The following is a 17,338-nucleotide window of genomic DNA, read 5'->3' on the forward strand; positions in this document are numbered from 1 at the left end:
GACTTGTGCTGCTCTGTAAGATTTTGATTGCAAGACTCTTCAAGACTCTTCACTTTCAAGAGAGTATTTTTATACTGTGTTACTTGAACTACTATATTGTTATTGTCATTTTTTTTACTTTTGAATTTTTCTTGAAAAGAAAATTACTTCTACCACTGAAATTAAACAAATCTGTATACTGCTTAGCTTTTGTCTACACAAATGTATATTTGGACACAAGTAAACATAACAAGACAAGTTCTTTTGAACGTATTTGGAGCCTTTACATTTGCAAACGTAGAGGGTCGTAAAATACAGTTCCGACAGCAAATACCTAAAATGCGTGAACAAAAATGCGTATATTTTAAAAAGAGAATGAGCAGCATTAAATATTAGTAATGTATATACAAAGGCATTATTTCTATATTTTAAATAAACATGATTAGTTCACGAAAGAATCAGCGCTTCTTGATGACGTCAGCAGGGCCGCTTTTATTATGCGTAACTTCCTGCTGAACTTCCTTTTTCAGCGTAGCGAGAAGAGAGGGACGAGCCGCTAAAATGAGGTTAGCCACTTTTATACAAAAATGTTAAGAAATAAACTGTTTCGATACTTATATTGACCAGTACCGCTCATCTAAACCTGTAGTATCATCATCTTTGGCGGCAGTTGTGTTAGTTGGCAAAGTGTTTAAGAATTACATGAAGCTGAACATTACGTATAGGACCGGTTCATCTGCCGGTGGAGAATACCACGTTAAATTTTTAGATGTAATCCACCGCCATCCATGCATGTACAAGTGTTTTCGAAAATAATCCATCATCGGGTGTATACATTAGCTGTCCCAGACAATATTAAACTAATTCTTTCCGAACTTTGTACTTTTTTAACGAGCGTTTCTTAGCTGCCATAGACCAGCAGAAGGCGCTAGGTCACTGCGTAATTTCCTCAAATGCGTCTACTTAAACAGGTTTTGTGATCATTTTATGTTACAGTAAGGTCTCCAGGGATACGTTGTATGAAGCTGTGAAGGAGGTCCTGCAGGGCTCTCTGGCCAAGCCAAGAAAGTAAGTTCATAAGAGTAAATCCATCCAGCCTGGAGATGAATTAATGAATGATGTAGGGAGGATGTATTAAAATGGGACTGTGCATCTGTTTGTAGGTTTGTGGAGAGTGTGGAGCTGCAGATCAGCTTGAAAAACTATGATCCCCAGAAGGACAAGCGTTTCTCCGGCACTGTCAGGTTCGGCCTTTCACTGTTTCACCCAACCTTTTCCCTGTGTGCTTCCAGCCCTGTCTGAGTATCAAAACAGCCTGTTAGATGGCAAGTAGATGCTAAAATCTTGAAAGTAAAAATAACGCAAAAAGACAGGCCAGGGGCAGACATGGAGAAGTACTCTGGGTAGTCTGACTGAGCTGACCCAGCCTTGGCTGGTGGAGGTGATGCAGACGGACCCCTACCCTGGGTCTTAAAACATGAGGGAAGGCTGTGAGTGGCTGAGCTGGTAAGTTCATGTCCTCAAGCCGACCAATTTGTATTGCGTAACCAAAGAGGTCAGCTGGACACCGTCCACGGTGGTGGTATGGGTAAGAATCCTTCTATTACACAGATAAATCAGGAAGGTGTCATTAGAGGATTTATACTCAAGTATTTTGAGCTTCTGTATGTGAGACCAAAATTTAGGTATTTTAGAGAAAACCATTAAAAAAAAAATTATTTGATAAATGTGTTGTCCTATATGGTGTATTATATGCATTAGATTTGCTCTTTGCAGCTGTCACTTTGACCTGTATGATGCAGATTATCTACCCAGGCCAACACTTAAGATTCATACTGACGATGGGTACAATCATACCCTGCCTTACTTCCAACTGATGGCCCCTGGGTTTGGCATGGGGTTGTGAGCAGTCTCTCTAATAGCTTTGTTAATACGCAGGCTGAAGACTCTCCCCAGGCCAAAGTTCTCTGTGTGCGTCCTGGGAGACCAGCAGCACTGTGACGAGGCCAAAGCCGCTGAGCTGCCACACATGGACATCGAGGCTCTCAAGAAGCTCAACAAGAACAAAAAGCTGGTCAAGAAGCTTGGTAAGAAGTTGGCATCATGATCCGTCAGACACCTGATTAGTAATGATTGAGCTCCGACGGGCTTTTTAATAAATTGTTTCTTCCCGCCAAATTCTAGCCAAGAAGTATGACGCCTTCCTGGCCTCTGAGTCTCTGATCAAGCAGATCCCTCGTATCCTGGGTCCTGGGCTGAACAAGGCCGGCAAGTTCCCCTCCCTGCTCACCCACAATGAGAACATGAATACCAAGGTGGATGAGGTCAAATCTACCATCAAATTCCAGATGAAGAAGGTATGCTAAGCTGTACTCGAATTTGAAAAATCTGTACTTCACTGGTTGATATTGCTGGCTCGTTGTCCTGTTTTTATTTGCTGTGAGGCTATATTGAATGAACTGATTGTCGGGTTACTGAACAATATATTCATCTTGACTTTGTGTCACAGGTGCTTTGCCTGGCGGTAGCTGTAGGACACGTGAAGATGACAGAGGATGAGCTTGTGTACAACATCCACCTGGCTGTCAACTTCCTGGTGTCTCTGCTGAAGAAGAACTGGCAGAACGTGCGCGCCCTCTACATCAAGAGCACCATGGGCAAACCTCAGCGCCTCTATTAAATGCCAGCTTTTCTATTAATAAATGTGGAGATGCTCCAAAGTTGAGTGTTGTGGGTTTTTCTTTTTTGTCAGATTGAATATTTTTTTATCGTCCTTCGTTAAATTATCATGGACATCTCTATTTTGAGTTTAGGGTATTTGCAAAGACTTTTCAACTGCAACCTAACCAGTGGTGAACACATCACAGTGTAATGTGTTGGGAGGAGGAATGGGTCAGGACTTAATAGGTGAATTCATGTTTCTATTATAAGTGTAGAGGTCACACATATGCATGTGTTTTGTTATTATCACATGCATTTTGAAACAAGACAGCTCTTCATGGTAAATTCAGTATATTTATGGACATACAGAGATGCACTGGCTACAAAGAAGAGTGTCCATGTGCCCAGCACATTAAACATGAGATGGATTTTTTTTTTTTTTATTGATCCTATTGGCGGTGGTATTGATAATCAAGAATTAGTAGTAACAATATTTTGGGGTACTGATCAGACCATCCCCATTTTAGTGGCATATTTTGCATCTTAAGGTCATATATGTTTATGTCAACCATATGGAGCTCCATCTCAAACTAATATGACAACTCTGGAGATGTTGAAGGAATTAGATTGTGACTGGCCAACCTGCCCCATAGTGGCCTAAAGCAGGTCTAATACTGGACTCTAATGCTAAAATATAATGGATAAATATGTGGATATCCTGACTCAGCTGACCAGTGGACCATCAGAGAGGCCCGTCAGGGGCAGGACAGGGGTATTGACAAATGCAGTGGTGGAGCCCACTGAATAACATCAGTAACAGTTTACCAACACTCTATAGAAATTGCCAAAAGTACACTTACTGAATCAAAACAAAAAAAGGAAGACTGGTTGACATTTTAAAGCCTGTATAATATTCTTATGATGTCTCTGTTGGCACTTACAGTTCAGTAACTTACCACTAAGTATCGCTTAAAATACCATGTTCTCACATGTAATTTCTTCTATCATTTTAAAGTATTCAGACTAGCTTATTTATTATATAGTTATATATAATTAATACACTGTGCTGTGGCCCAAATAAACACAGAGTTTGTGATATTTTTCTGTTATAAAATCAGCATAAAAAGCTTAAATGAACGTCAAAGTTGCTCGATGTGACAGGTGAGAGATTTCTCTGCTATTCACAGAGTCACCACACCCAGACTGTTGCTACTGACCTTCTCTGAATTTATCAATAAATAAGATTTTAGTCTAAACCATCAACAAAAAATATCCTCACTGTCTACAATCTGAATATAAGCCACAGTTAAAAAAACAACAACCACAAATCCACCACATGAAACTAGTTTCTTTGTCACTATCACTCTCACAAACACAGAGAAATTCAAGATGAAAATTCGTATTTTTTACATCACAGTTATGCTGCAACTGATATAACTCTCTCACCTATAATACATTTTGAAAATTTAGCTTTTTTGGAAGACTTTTCATTCAGTGTTTTAAAAACAAATATGAAACACTTAATTACTAAAAATACTAAATCCACTAAAATGGCAAAGAAAAATGAAGGTCAGGATCTTTTTGTTCTGGTAAGAGTTTAAAATCCCTTCACATGAATCAGTGCAGGAAAGCCAGATATTCTCTGTGCCCCTATGTGAAGTGTTGAGTCAAGTGTATGACCCAAGTGTTACCCTCTTCGCAGGGCGGTGAGGGTGATGGGAACTGCACATTAGATTCACCACCTGGGACCACACCAGCATTTATTTACTGAAGGTACAAACACAGCCAGCAGGTACAGCCATCCCTACCCATGAGCCTCTTGGGGCGGTCGCCCTGCTCTGGTTTGACTGTGGATCTCTTAATAGGATTATCTATTCTCAGTGCAGGAGAAAGGCCGAGGGAGAAATGAACCAAACAGGGACAGGAACTTCTCAGAATATATATTTGTGTTTTGAGCAGCGATGAAAAACCCGCTGTTGGCGGTGAAGAGGATTTGAAGAATTTAATCTGTTTTTCACCTGAGTAAAACCTTTGGATTATACTTGTGAAGACATGATGAGTGCTGAGGTGAGTCAAATAATCCACCGGCTGTCCTTCCTGCTCCTCTTATTACTGACTAACAATTTATATGGAGTGGTAGTGTCGTCCAGTGACAGATGTAATGCTTCATTTTAGCCGGATGCAGAGCCAATCAGCTACTGTCCCTCCACCATGCTGGGCAGCGAGGACAGCGAAGAAGGTAATAGCTACATACGCACTGTAACGTTCGTGCAAACAGCCAGTAACCAGGTTTCACTGCTCTGGGTTTAAACTGGTTTGAATCTTTGCGACAGACACCAGTCAGGAGGAGCCTCCAATCACGAGCTGGAATGAGCTGTCCATCATAGAGCGCGTGGGCCTCAACAGGTGACGCAGTGGGATATTTTTCCATCACACAAACCATCATATTTCTAATAGATGATTTAATCTCTCTCTTCTTTAACCTCCCAATTGTCTTGTTTTCTGACAGTGTCGAGATGTCAGAGAAAGATCTGGAGGTAAGGTCTCCCACCTGGCTTCACTGACACCACACATTACTTTACGCCACACGTGCGTTTATATTTCTAAATATCGAGGCGGCAGATGATTTTTATTTCATCCATAAATCATACAGCTCAGTGAAATACAGGTTCTCTTCAGCACCAGGAATTAAAACGTGACAAAACGTAAACATCTCAGAGGGGAATAAATGTCTTCTTGCTCCCAGACGGCCTTCTCTCAGATCGCCCTGGCCTTCCGCTGTGATCAGTACACCCTGAAGCAGAGGCTGCAGGCGGAGGAGCACGCCCGCAACCTGGCTGAGGAGAACATCCAGCTGGAGCTGAGCAGAGGCAGGGAGACCCTGGAGGTGCAGTAAATGACAGGCGATCTGAAATGAGCCTCGTTGACGGCACCAGAGAGCAGGTACGCATGTGTGTTTGTGTGTGTTTTCAGACCCTGAAGGGCCTGTGTCTGGACAGTAAGCGCAGCAGGATCCTGCAGAGGCTCGAGCTGTCTCTGGACATCCTCGGTGGGACTGTGGAACGAATCTCCAACACGGCTGAGGTGCTTGGTGCGGTTCACCAGGTACGCTGAGGCTCCTCTGCTCCTGCTTTGTTGAGTTTTTAGAAGAACTTGAGACTGTGCCCTCCCCAAACAGGTCCCAGAATAACTTTGTGGGTTCACAAAGATAGATTAGTGTGGAAGCCAAGAGTGCAGTAAGCCACCGGGCACATATTTTAAATATTGCCACATCATTTAATACCTTGAAACAACCACATGTTGCAGAATTTTGACTTGTTCATGGAAATAGGTGATATCACCTATTTCCTGTCCTTCTAAAAGCAAAGACAAAAACACAATCTCGTGACCAAAACTGCTATAACTTTAAAAGAAACCATGTGTTCATGTAAACCCCATAACTTACATACATTGATTTAGAAAGTAGGTTTTAACAGATGTTTTTAGCCCAGATGCTCTTCGACCTTCCTCTTCGACATCAAGAGGGGTAGCCTTGCTTATGACGTACACTCAGCGTGGTTCTATGTGGTTTTACTCTTTGTGTTTGATAGGAGGCTCGGGTGAGTCGGGCAGTCGAGCTCATGGTGGCTCACGTGGAGAATCTGAGGAGGCGACATGACAGAAACATGGCAGAGCTGGAGGAGGCCCAGAAGGTGATCCAGCAGCAGAGCTCCTGCAGAAACGCCATCGATCCTCTTGCTGCAGATCCAGAGGACATTGCCAACAGATGGAAAAGCTCCCAGCCAGTATGCAGATACTTGGCTTGTTGTACCATCTAATATGAGTGTAGCTACATTGTCATCACTTCAATCTGCTATTTATTTCTTCTTCTCTTTCTTGTTTCCATTAGAATAGCAATTTCCGTCGAAGGGTCAGCATATCGTTAATTCCCCCGGTACGAAGAATTCTTTAGTGAACTCTTCTGCTTTCTTTACAAATGTTACCATCCAGAAACCTAAACAAGCTTCGCCTCGTTTGTCTCTACAGGAGAAGATATCGCGAGACTTGAAGAAAGGGGCCACTCATGGAGGATCCTCCAGCAAGAAGCCTGTCCGCTCCTGCCCATCTCCCCCCCTGAGCTCTGAGTCCAGCTGCTCGGCCATGACCAAGGACGATTGCTGCTCAGTGGACGACAGGTCAGCCACAGACTCAGAGTTTATGCTTTGCATCTGAGCCATGTGATCAGCGAGTGTGCATCGTCTCATTTCTTCTTTTCGCTGCTTGTTCAGGCCACTGGATCCTGATGAAACTCCGTCAGAAGCTTCAGCTGCTCAGCTTCCTCCGCAGCCCCCTCCCACCCCCAGCCCGGAGTGCCTCCCAGCAAAACAACTGGCCACCAAAAAGATGCAAAGTAAAACGTACGGCTTGGGATCAATGTTCATGGGCAAGATAGCAGAAACACGACACAACAAAATAGCCTGCAGTCTGTTAGTTTTTTTTTTTTTTGACAAAGAAATATTCCTCCTGCGGTTTTCCTGCTCTGAAAAAAGATCTGTTGTAAAAGTTGCTGTACAAGTGTCATTTCACGTTTCTCGACAGGTCAAAGCATCATCGTTTTAAGTTTTTAAACCAACTAAAGAGGCCCGATGGTTGCCTTAAGAACTGTTGGTGCTTCAGTCACATGCAAAATCATCAAGACAAAAAGTCTCAAAATCTCAAAGATCATGACAGAAGATGAACAGGCCATCAGGGGTTGTAGTCGTTGGAGTTTATTAGCTTTGATACAGACAGAGATGGGGGTAACTGGTACTTATAGTGACATGAGGATGACTGGTTTTAATGTGTGTAACTTTGCACTGGACAAATGTAACTGTGTGTGCATTCGTGTTTGTTTCAGTTCCCCTCTGGACACTTTGCGACAGAGACACAAGGGTAAATCTGCGCTATCGAAGAAAAAAGCAGACAAGGATAAAAAGAGCACCAGTATTTACCGCCGGCTCTCTGGGGCCACGTAAGTCAGCATGTGTTTTAAAAGCTTTTGATGGCTTTGATTGCTCATCCGGACAAACGCTTACTGAACGCTCTCCTCAGGTATGGCTCTTCGTGGAGACAGCGTCCTCTGGCTCACTGGCTGTATCGCTGCCGCTGGGTGCTCCTCTGCATGTACCTGTCTGTGCTTTTCTGTGTCGTCACGTTGACGTACTTCTTGCTGGAAGCTTCGTGACGGAGCGTCGCTGCTCTGGAACACAGTTATCAGGCCGTCGTCTAAATTCTGTGACTGCACTGTAAACATGACCGGCTGATACGCCTGCGCCAGTCTGGGAAGCTCTTTGTATTTGAATACAAAACATTTTGATGTAAGACTTGTGTTTGTGTTCTTTTATCTCAGAAAATTGACATGAACTTCACTTTCAGTTGTATTTTTTATTATAAATATACCAAAAATATCAAAACTGATACAATCACTTGGTTAGTAACAAAGCACCATACTGCAGTGAAAACATTCCTCAAACCACCGTTAAAGGCATCAGTGATTAATCATTAAGAGTTAATAGGAAATTAAGATTCGGCTTACTTCACGTCAGACAGATGTTAAATTTTAACTATATATATATTAAAAAGAGCAATGCATTTTCAAAGGTGTGTCAAAATATTAGTAATAAGTCTCTATGCTGCAAGGGGGACACTTTCAGGAACACATAAATATAATAAAAATTGAAAATTATATTAGGAATGGGAAAACTTATTTGAAAACTACTGCAGGTGAATTTTATGTGCAAAATGTGTGCCAGCCACAAAGAAATTCTTGGAACCACAGCAAGTTTGTTTTAAATCTTATGATTCACTTGACACATTTATGAAATTGAATGAAGCTCAATTCACCTCAGATAATTTAGAAACCTCTACTAGAAAACTATTTAAAATAAATAAAACTGGCATACCACGATAAGATTTAAATTAAAAGTCGAGAGAGAAATGTGCTCATCGGGTCCCGATAGGTCCACGTTTTCGGGGTCCACGTTTTCTGCATCTTGTCGACGTACAATCTCACAGAGAGTCCGAAGCCTTAATAAATACAGAGATAAATAGAGGGGAAGAACACACATCCTACTGCACATACTGCAGAGCAGCAGAGGTCTCAGCTACACCTGGCTCACGATTTCAGCATCTTCTGCAATGAACCACTGGACTGGAGTCCCGTCTGCAGCTCTCTGGAGAATCACATTACCCGAACCCTGTGAAGAGAGTCACAGTGTATTAGAGCCACAATGATTAGCTAATGAATCAATCTGTATCAGTAATCGGCAAATCAATTCATTGTTTCTGTCATTTTTCAAGCAAAAGTGTAGACAAGTTTGCTTCTCAAATGTGCAAGTTTGTTGCCTTTCCATATTTTAACATTATTAAGTTGAACATCTTTGGGTAGATGGCAGTGGTGGACGAAGTATTCAGTTATTAAGTAAAAGTATGGAAGTATTATCAGCAAAATGTAATTAAAGTATGAAAAGTTAAAGTACTCATTGTGCAGAAAAATGCCCTGTCAGCGTTTTACTATTACATGTGATGTTATTGGATTGATATTGCTGCTGCATTAATGTGTCTCGTATTTCATTGCTGTAGATGTTTATAGTTGAGCTCATTTTAACTACTTTATGTACTGTTGGGTAGTTTAATCTATAGCAATGCTTCATATTCTATAAGATCATCTATGTTTGTAGCGCCACTGTCCTGTGAGAACAGTTATTTTTCATGAGCTCAGAAAGACAGCCCTGTTTTCAACTGTCTGACAATGCATTTTCCAGCTAAGTCAAGAAGGGTTTAAATTCTTTATTTAGCTTACAAAGAAGGAGAATTTCTCAACATCATATCATATCAGACAATAAAATATCACTGTTAGTACTGACCTGTTTAAATGGAGGCAGATGAGGTGAAGTGGGGCTCTTCACGCTCAGTGAACTCTGCAGATCCACGCAGTTTGGCCGTAACTTCTGCAGCTGATTCCTCTGATGCCAGGACTTCAGCTCCTCCGACACAATCTCCCTGGGCATCAGCCTGATGGCGTGGTTCGGGTACTCCTTCAGCGAGGGCGTTCGAACCAGCCTGGTGTACGGTGGAGGGGGCTTTAGGATTCTCCTCGGGGACGATGCTCCATCCTGCCGCTGTCTTTGCTGAGGGCTGCACGCCACACCCGGGGAGGACGGGAAGCACTTTCCCACATCCACGTCTTGAGGGGAGAGGGGGCCATCTTCTGCCATGGCCCTGATGTAGCCGAGGCTGGACTGAGACTGGCTGGTGTTCCTCTGGGAGCTGGAGAAGTTGGAGAGCCCTTTCTTTTGAGCTCCAAAGTGGAACCCGTAAGGCGGCGGGCAGAGCTTTGGGATCTCAGTGGGTCCGTCCCTGCCAGGGGAGCTAATACAGGAGGAGGAAGAGTGCTCCGAGCTGCTGTCCTCAGAGCTGGACTGGTAAGGGCACAGGGGGGAGTACTCTGGAGAGCGTACCATGAAGTCAGCCGCGCAGCGCCGGTGGGGCAGCCTGGCTCGCCCTCGGTTGTTGTCTGAGCTGAGGCGCTCCTTGTCAGCAGATGGCTTACTTTTGGGAAGTCTGAGGAAACACATCATGTAAAATTATTGTAAACCTTTTATTATGCTCTGTGTGAATTGGTGCACTGATGTATCTGACTTCTCGTTGTACCTGAAGGACTGGGAGTACTGTCGGCGTACATGCAGCTCTGGGGTGGAGGGGGCGCTGGTGGAGTGGTTGTGACGCAGGGCCGAGTTCTTGAGAAACTGAGAGAGAGGAATCCTGCCGCTATCTGCAGACGCCTGAGTTCTTGCTGGACTACTACACACAACAAAAATAGAGGATGATGTGAGATATGCAATACATCCTGTAGGTGGCGCCATTCCCTTACATGCTGCTGAGCTTCACAGAAGGCGACCCAGTGGCAGGAGTGCAGCACTGCACATAAACCATGTAAATTTGATGCTACAATAGATTTTACTTGTAAAATGTCCGACAAACAACTGTTTTCTGCAAGGAGGCTGAAAAACTACAATTTTGGCTCAGTGCTGATAAAAGTTTTTATCAAGAAAAAGTTTTTTTAAATCAAAACAACTACAAGCAGAACATGGAGGCCACCTTTATGAACACAGTATGAATTTATTGTTGTATACATGTTTATTTATTGTTAAATTGTGGCTGCAATCATTTTCGCTGTGGTAAAACTGCCACACAGACTCTCCAATTTAAGTCCACCCAGTTGTGTTTTCAGTGGGTTGTTAGTAAACTTCAGACTCCTACCTGGACCTGCTGCTGCAAGCAGACTGAGGTTTGGTGGCCTTCTGGTAAGGCTGGTCCAGACTGGACTCTTTCCATGGAGAGTTCTGGATGGGAGAGGGTTCATACTCCACACTGAGCTGGCTCGATGACTGCGGGGACAACTGAAGGGTCTGGGCTGACAGCTGGAGAGGGTCTGAGTAGGAGGTGTCCAACACTGGCGGAGAGAGAGGGCTGGGCGAGTCCATATCTGTGGAGAAACAGTAGAACTGTCAGAGTATGTTTCTTTTTTTGTCGTCTGTAGTCTGCTTCTTTTAAGCTGCTGCCCGCTCACTATGTCATCATGCTGCTCCACAATATCTCTGATCTACATTACATATCTACTTACACACCTAATCACAGAATGTTTGTATGAGACTGATGATAATCAAAGCTTATATGTATAACTCCCTACTCACCGTCATCCAGGGCCACCACATCAGACAGGGAACTGTCATCGGACATGCTCAGATCTGCATACAGAGAGTGAACATTTTAATAGAGTCCATCAAACCCGCGCTATGTGGTCAAGTGCACAGTTTGGCCTGAAGAGGGCAGCGGTGTCACACACCTTTGTTTTGGCTGGTTGAGATGGTGATGCACGGTGAGTTGCACTCGCTCTTGATCCTGTGCTGGAACACGGCCTCCTGCAGATCCTTCACTTTCTTCTCCTCCCTCTTGCACTGCTGCAGCCGGCTCTTCTTCTGTGGTTTACTGAGGTGCTCCTCCAGGGAGAGTTTGCGGGCTGCCTCATAAATCTGCCGCTGAAGAGCTAAGTCGGTTTCCAGCGCTTGCAACTCTGAGTCCTACGATAAAAAGACATTTAGTTGTAGCTGATGAATTATAGTCTGCTTTGCTAACGGTCTTTCTTTCTCTAAAAGCATTTGACACTGATGGTGGCTTGTACCTGTTTATCAATCTGGATCAGACCTTCGTCCAGTTTAAAAGAAGCTCCAATCCTCCTTCTCACCCGGGGTGGCTTCTCATCGGGCATCAGAGGATAGTCTGAGGGCAGTTTACCAGTCAGCTCCTGTTAATTAAAAAAACAAAATTATTGATGCCATAAAAGCACTCATTTAGAGCTGCTAGAGCACAGAATAATATCTTGGAAGGGTGTGCATGTTATCATCTCTGAGTTACTTACTGCCTCCCTGATGCAGAGCTTTCTGAGCTCCAGCAGGCAGAGCTCCAGACGCTCCTCCAGAGACTGGTGCTTCAGCTTCAGGGCTCTGGTGTGGGTGGTCAGGTCCTTCACCGGGGACGTGGGGCTGTCAGGACCTGCAGGGAACACACAGAAGATCACATCAGGCTTTCCGCATCAGGATCTGTATCAGCCATAGAAATAAATATACTATTCTCTGTTTCTACTGTATATAATGCACTGTTTTACTAGACTTGCTACAATGCATCACTGTGTCTTGTTTTAATTGTGTGTTCTTTTTTGCGCACACACTGTGAATCAAATCCCTTCTGGGATAATAAAGTTCAAACAAAATTAACATCTGCTTTTGCATCAGCAAAATCTGCAAAGTAATTAATTGCAATTTGTGACCAGTAGATCATTCATCATCATGTATTTGTTCACGATTTTCTCTTAAATGTTTCAAAATGATAAAAGTGATAATGTGAGATGCAGCATTTCTGGAACTCAGATGCTGTATTTTTGCATTTTATGTTCTTACCAGAGTGCAAGATAATCCCACTGTCAGTGTCACTGATCTCCTCTTTACTCTCGATTGCCGTCATCTTGACTATCTGCTCTTCAATTTTTAGAAAAACCTGTTGAAATAAGCAGACATCGCACAGAAAAGTAAAAATTAGATTGAGCACTTAAAAGAATAGAGATTCTCCCCTTGTTTTGCTACCAAATGGCTTCATTCATGCTCACTTCTGCTGCTTTACTTAACAAAAGTGAATGACTGGCGAGTGTCCTTTCACACACTTATGCATGCAACTCTCCATCACCTCCTCCTCCTCCTCCACCACCTCTTTCTCCCTCCCATGCTTACTCACAAAAGAGGCAGACCCCCATGGTTCACTCGGCACATGTGCGGGGGTTAATCCGAATCGTGGTGCCATGGTGACGGGGCACGGTGCGGCTGTCTAGGGGAGCGTGTCGCCGTGAGGCGTGTCAGAGGGCATTTAAAGAGCCCAGACCCAGAAAAAGAAAGCAGATGGCAGCAGGAATTACCCCACTCATGGACTGCACCTGTTCCCCCCGTTCACCCCTCCCTCAGCTCCTATTCAACCAGTGTCCAGAAAACCCTCTGGGGGCTTTGAAGTGGAAGAATGTCTCAATTCTGGGTTTGTCCACACAGCATCAGATCACAAGGTCCCTACTGACTCCAGCAACACTGCCCATTTCACTAACACACTTTCACAAACAGGCGAGCACAATTCATGTTTATGGCCTGCTCTGTTCCACTGTCGCTCCTCACCAAACATCTGACTGCCAATAAACAAAAATCAGCCGCGAAGAGGGACGACAGCAAGAGGAGCAAAACAATGACAACAACAAATTGGAGATGACGTTTAGAGACAAGTCAAGACTCTTTAAACCTGGCCAGGACATCTGTGTGTGACTGTTTTTGTGAAGTTGCCTCTGGATGAGTGATTTTTTTAGGTCAATCAATTTTTTCCGGGTATCACATGTCTGCCACAACCCTAGACTTAGACAAAGTTACAGGCACTAACATCATTAAAGGATATCATTAGCAAGCCTGCTTCAAAGCCACACATGCATAAAACTTGATGACTCCTGGAACAGTATATGTGTTAGTATCATTTAGGTTTACAAAGCTCACATCAGAAGTAAATTGTGTGTTAGAAGTCAGGGAAATAAAGACGAGGCAAGGTGACATGAGAGGAGGCTGGACCATGTGAATGAATGTGTTGCTAAGGCTGCTGTGTATAATCTTCAACTCTTGTCCCATCCTCTGTGTTTGGAGATTGGTATCAGGCCTTTTCCTGCAGGGACCAGGAAGACACAGAGCTTGTGTGGATGAAAAACCACCTCTAACAGGATATTATTGTGAATCCCATAGGCCTGACCCATTCACCGCAGCAACTCATGTGAACTGATGCAGCTATGGGCAGCCGGTAGCACAATGAGGCACAGGCAGCTCGAGTCAGTAAAACAACACTGCAACAAAGGCCCTGTATCCACCATCCAGCCTCAATAATCTGTTGTGGGCGCAATATCTGCTGACGACTCTGCTTCAGGCCTGAGCAGCGTTGCTGGGCCAATACTGAGACAAGGCTGCAGTGAGAGGTGGGGAAAGTAACAGTGCTGGAGTTTTTACTGTGCGAAGCAATCTCAGACACACGGTTCCATGTTGCAACGATCTAAAACTAAAGACGTCTACAGGAATCCAGCCTGGTAATCAGAGACAGGCAGGGTAATGTGGGATTTACCCACTTACACCCCATAACTCTCTGAAGACTTTCACAAGAGTCTGTGGTCGGAGGTCTAGGCTGAGAGAGTGGGTGGGTGGGTGAGTTCGGGTAAAACAGCAGATCTCAGAAGCTGAAGCTTATTGCCAAGATGTTGATGCCATTTGTCATGACTTTCATAAAAACCTGGAGTCGTGGGAGTGTTGAAATTATACCGTTGGAGAGAGCCAGAAAACAGTACTGTTCTTGATCGAGTGTAACAGGAATAGTAGTCCATTTCCTGAAGGGATAGCTGCTGATAGCACAGTCTCCACCCGGCAGACTCAACCCATGTAGTCACAACATCTTAATTGCGGCGTGTGTGATCACCGCTAATGACAACTATCTGGGAATGTGTCAGGGATGGGAGCTGGTCATCCCATCCATCCTCGCCGCTCACCAGACCGTGACACTGTAACATCTACGGAAGTGGGTGTTTATGGCAAGAGATCATGATGTGGACTCACTGTCTCCCAGACTTCCCCCACCACCCTTTCCCATGAGCCTTGGGAGCTGCGACCTCCTGGAATGCCGCCACAACCACCGTACTCATTACCACTGTGGTCGGCCCTGGAATTACCAATGGGGACCAGCCTCGCCGAGGAAACAGTGAGGGATGCCTGAAACCAGACCGAGGCCTGTTCGAACCCTGTAATTAAGATTCTCTGCTGAATGCTGATACTATGGAAGAAACCAAACGACTTTACAGCATGCCTTATTTCAGAGTCTGATGAAAAGCCAAAATCCATTCAGCAAAATGGATCGACTCTACACAGTATGGGCTGCTGGAAGAAAAGTGCATCAATGTGGGGGAGCGGCAGGAGAAAAAAATATGTAGTGTTGTATTACAAAGCGCGTCACTGGAGTCAGATCTTTGTCTTAAGAAGCAGTGCTGAAGGTGGAAACTCCACAGACTGCAGCAAAACGTGGACAAGGAAGAGGCTGCGTAACATAAAAAGGCTATGAGGAGTCTGCATCAAAAATTCCAACACTGTCAGCATGTGTCCTTTGTCAGATCAACACTTGTGTAGTGTAGGGGGTCTTAGTTTTCCAGCAGAGACAATGCAGGGGTAATAAGCACCATATCGGCCTGCTCTCAGTCACTGGAGGCCATATGCTGGCCAGACACAGCAGCCCTGTCACAGCCCAACGACAGCGTAAATACACAGGGCACGAAGAGATGCTCCATTGTTCTCCAGAGGCTGAAGGGCTGGCCAGGGATCACGACACCTTGTCCCTCTGAGTCATCATTTCTGAGGCCTCTGAAAGGACACTGATGGTCATCTCGGGCCTTTGGCAGGATGTGGTTACAGCTTTTCACCCACATGAACCCACCGTTGACAAAAGATCCGGGGGGACTCCGGGGGCATGACAACATAGAGGTGTTGTCTTTAGCACCACGGTAGCACTGCATGTCTGTCAACACGCGAACTGTAGGAGACTGTGTTTATTCTGCTGCTGAGGGCACAAACACCAGCATGTTGCCCCACATAAGACCTAAAGTGTTGTTTAACTGTGAGAGCAAACTGTTCATAATCATGGTGCAACACCGAGCAGGAGACTGAACACAGCCTTCCAGCACAGCTGTTTTGTGTTCATTAATTATAACTGCTTAGTCTGATAGTTGCAATACAGAGGGGTTTAACTCCTTGTATATGCATTGTTTTATTTGGCCTCATTGGAACAAAGTATTTCTGGAAGAAGCAGAGCAATGGAGGAGGAAGATCCTTAAACTACTTCGATCCACACAATGAAGATTCTCCATTACATAAGTAAAATTACAGAAATGTTTCTTGTTTTCTTTATGTTTTGCATCTAAATGTTGAATGTGTTAATTGACTTGTACCTATAGCTGTCACATAAATATGCTGAAGTAAAAAGTACACATGACATGTGCTTTGGAAGTTTTTCCATTTTAAAGGGTTATATACAGCCTAAACAGCAACTTCAGTTAAGCTATTAATTTAGCTCAATAACGGTTCTTTAAAGTTTACCTACTTAAAGCAGCGGCCCTCGCCTCACACACTTTATCCTAGCTTAATACTGGATGTGCTAGTGTTGCCGCTCCGTCTCTGTCCTGTTTCCCCTTTATATCATGTTGTTGACCTGCGGGAAAGCCTGTCATCTTACCTTGTAGTGTTCGATCTGCTCCTCTACAGCATCCTCTCTGAAGCAGCGGGACTCCTGCTCACTTTCTCTGCTCAGTTGTGAGAATAACGCTTGGGACATCTGTTTCAGTCAACTCCACTTTCTCGATGAAGGGGGAAGAGCTAGATTCGTTTTTAGCTAATGTATTTTTCTGCCGGTTAATTTCTTTCTTGTGTTTGCAGAAAAACGTATTGACGTGACGATTGGCTCTGAAAAATTATTTGTTTTCACTTAAGTATCGTTTAACCGGAAAAAATGTATTTTTTGGTGTCACCTATGTCCCCGCGCTCACTTTAAATGGTTTGGTCCGACGCTGCTGACTCTCCAGACACGCTCTGCGTATTGACACAGCACGCGACTCGCCGAGTAGGCTTTTAATTTGAAAAGAGGCACAAAAGAAGAATGGCCGGAGAAAGAGTTTTAGTAAAACACAGGACAGCTGGGAAGCAAGTGGTGGCGATGAACAAGACCACACTCACCTTCCTTCCGCCATGATGATGAGCCACCTATCCATCCATCCTCAGCAATCCAAGGATACACTAAAACATAGTTACATTATAGGGATAGATGTGATTGTTTATTAGCATACACAGGAAGATGATTTATTTCTACTAAAGTGTACTTGGCTTACTTGTGCCGAGGAGAATATTTTATGATGTGGCATTATTTGTTTTTCTTTTTTCTTTCTTTTTTAATATTTTTTATTATTTTTGCAGACTCTATTCTTTATTGCATCATGTGCACTGGTGAAAATCAAAATTTGTTCAAGTATGGTATTTGATTACGAATTGAATAAACCTGTATGAGTCATTCCATTTGACAC

At 43.9% G+C, this 17,338-nt stretch overlaps 3 protein-coding genes across 3 annotated transcripts; 2 read left to right on the forward strand and 1 right to left on the reverse strand.

The window, feature by feature from the left end:
• Positions 1–488: 488 nt before the first annotated feature.
• rpl10a (ribosomal protein L10a) lies at positions 489–2,699 on the forward strand. The gene is made up of 6 exons (XM_041945895.1): positions 489–545; positions 976–1,047; positions 1,143–1,223; positions 1,918–2,066; positions 2,164–2,336; positions 2,489–2,699. Exons 1-6 carry the CDS (start codon positions 541–543, stop codon positions 2,657–2,659), a joined length of 651 nt encoding a protein of 216 aa, XP_041801829.1. The 5' UTR covers positions 489–540; the 3' UTR covers positions 2,660–2,699.
• A 1,871-nt stretch (positions 2,700–4,570) lies between these two features.
• Positions 4,571–8,034, forward strand: LOC121613406 (inositol 1,4,5-triphosphate receptor associated 2). Its single transcript, XM_041946787.1, has 12 exons — positions 4,571–4,707; positions 4,816–4,879; positions 4,974–5,046; positions 5,150–5,177; positions 5,387–5,527; positions 5,614–5,745; positions 6,231–6,425; positions 6,530–6,574; positions 6,667–6,815; positions 6,909–7,037; positions 7,517–7,630; positions 7,711–8,034. The coding sequence occupies exons 1-12, from the start codon at positions 4,693–4,695 to the stop codon at positions 7,841–7,843; spliced, it is 1,218 nt and encodes a 405-aa protein (XP_041802721.1). The 5' UTR covers positions 4,571–4,692; the 3' UTR covers positions 7,844–8,034.
• On the reverse strand, positions 8,035–16,559 carry inavaa (innate immunity activator a). The gene is made up of 10 exons (XM_041945943.1): positions 16,498–16,559; positions 12,618–12,714; positions 12,080–12,213; positions 11,843–11,965; positions 11,507–11,741; positions 11,355–11,408; positions 10,921–11,146; positions 10,312–10,461; positions 9,525–10,221; positions 8,035–8,855 (listed from the first exon to the last, which is right to left on the reverse strand). The coding sequence occupies exons 2-10, from the start codon at positions 12,679–12,681 to the stop codon at positions 8,763–8,765; spliced, it is 1,776 nt and encodes a 591-aa protein (XP_041801877.1). The 5' UTR covers positions 12,682–12,714; positions 16,498–16,559; the 3' UTR covers positions 8,035–8,762.
• Positions 16,560–17,338: the final 779 nt, after the last annotated feature.

This window comes from Chelmon rostratus, chromosome 10, assembly GCF_017976325.1.
Source record: "Chelmon rostratus isolate fCheRos1 chromosome 10, fCheRos1.pri, whole genome shotgun sequence".
NCBI classification, from domain to species: Eukaryota; Metazoa; Chordata; class Actinopteri; order Chaetodontiformes; family Chaetodontidae; genus Chelmon; species Chelmon rostratus.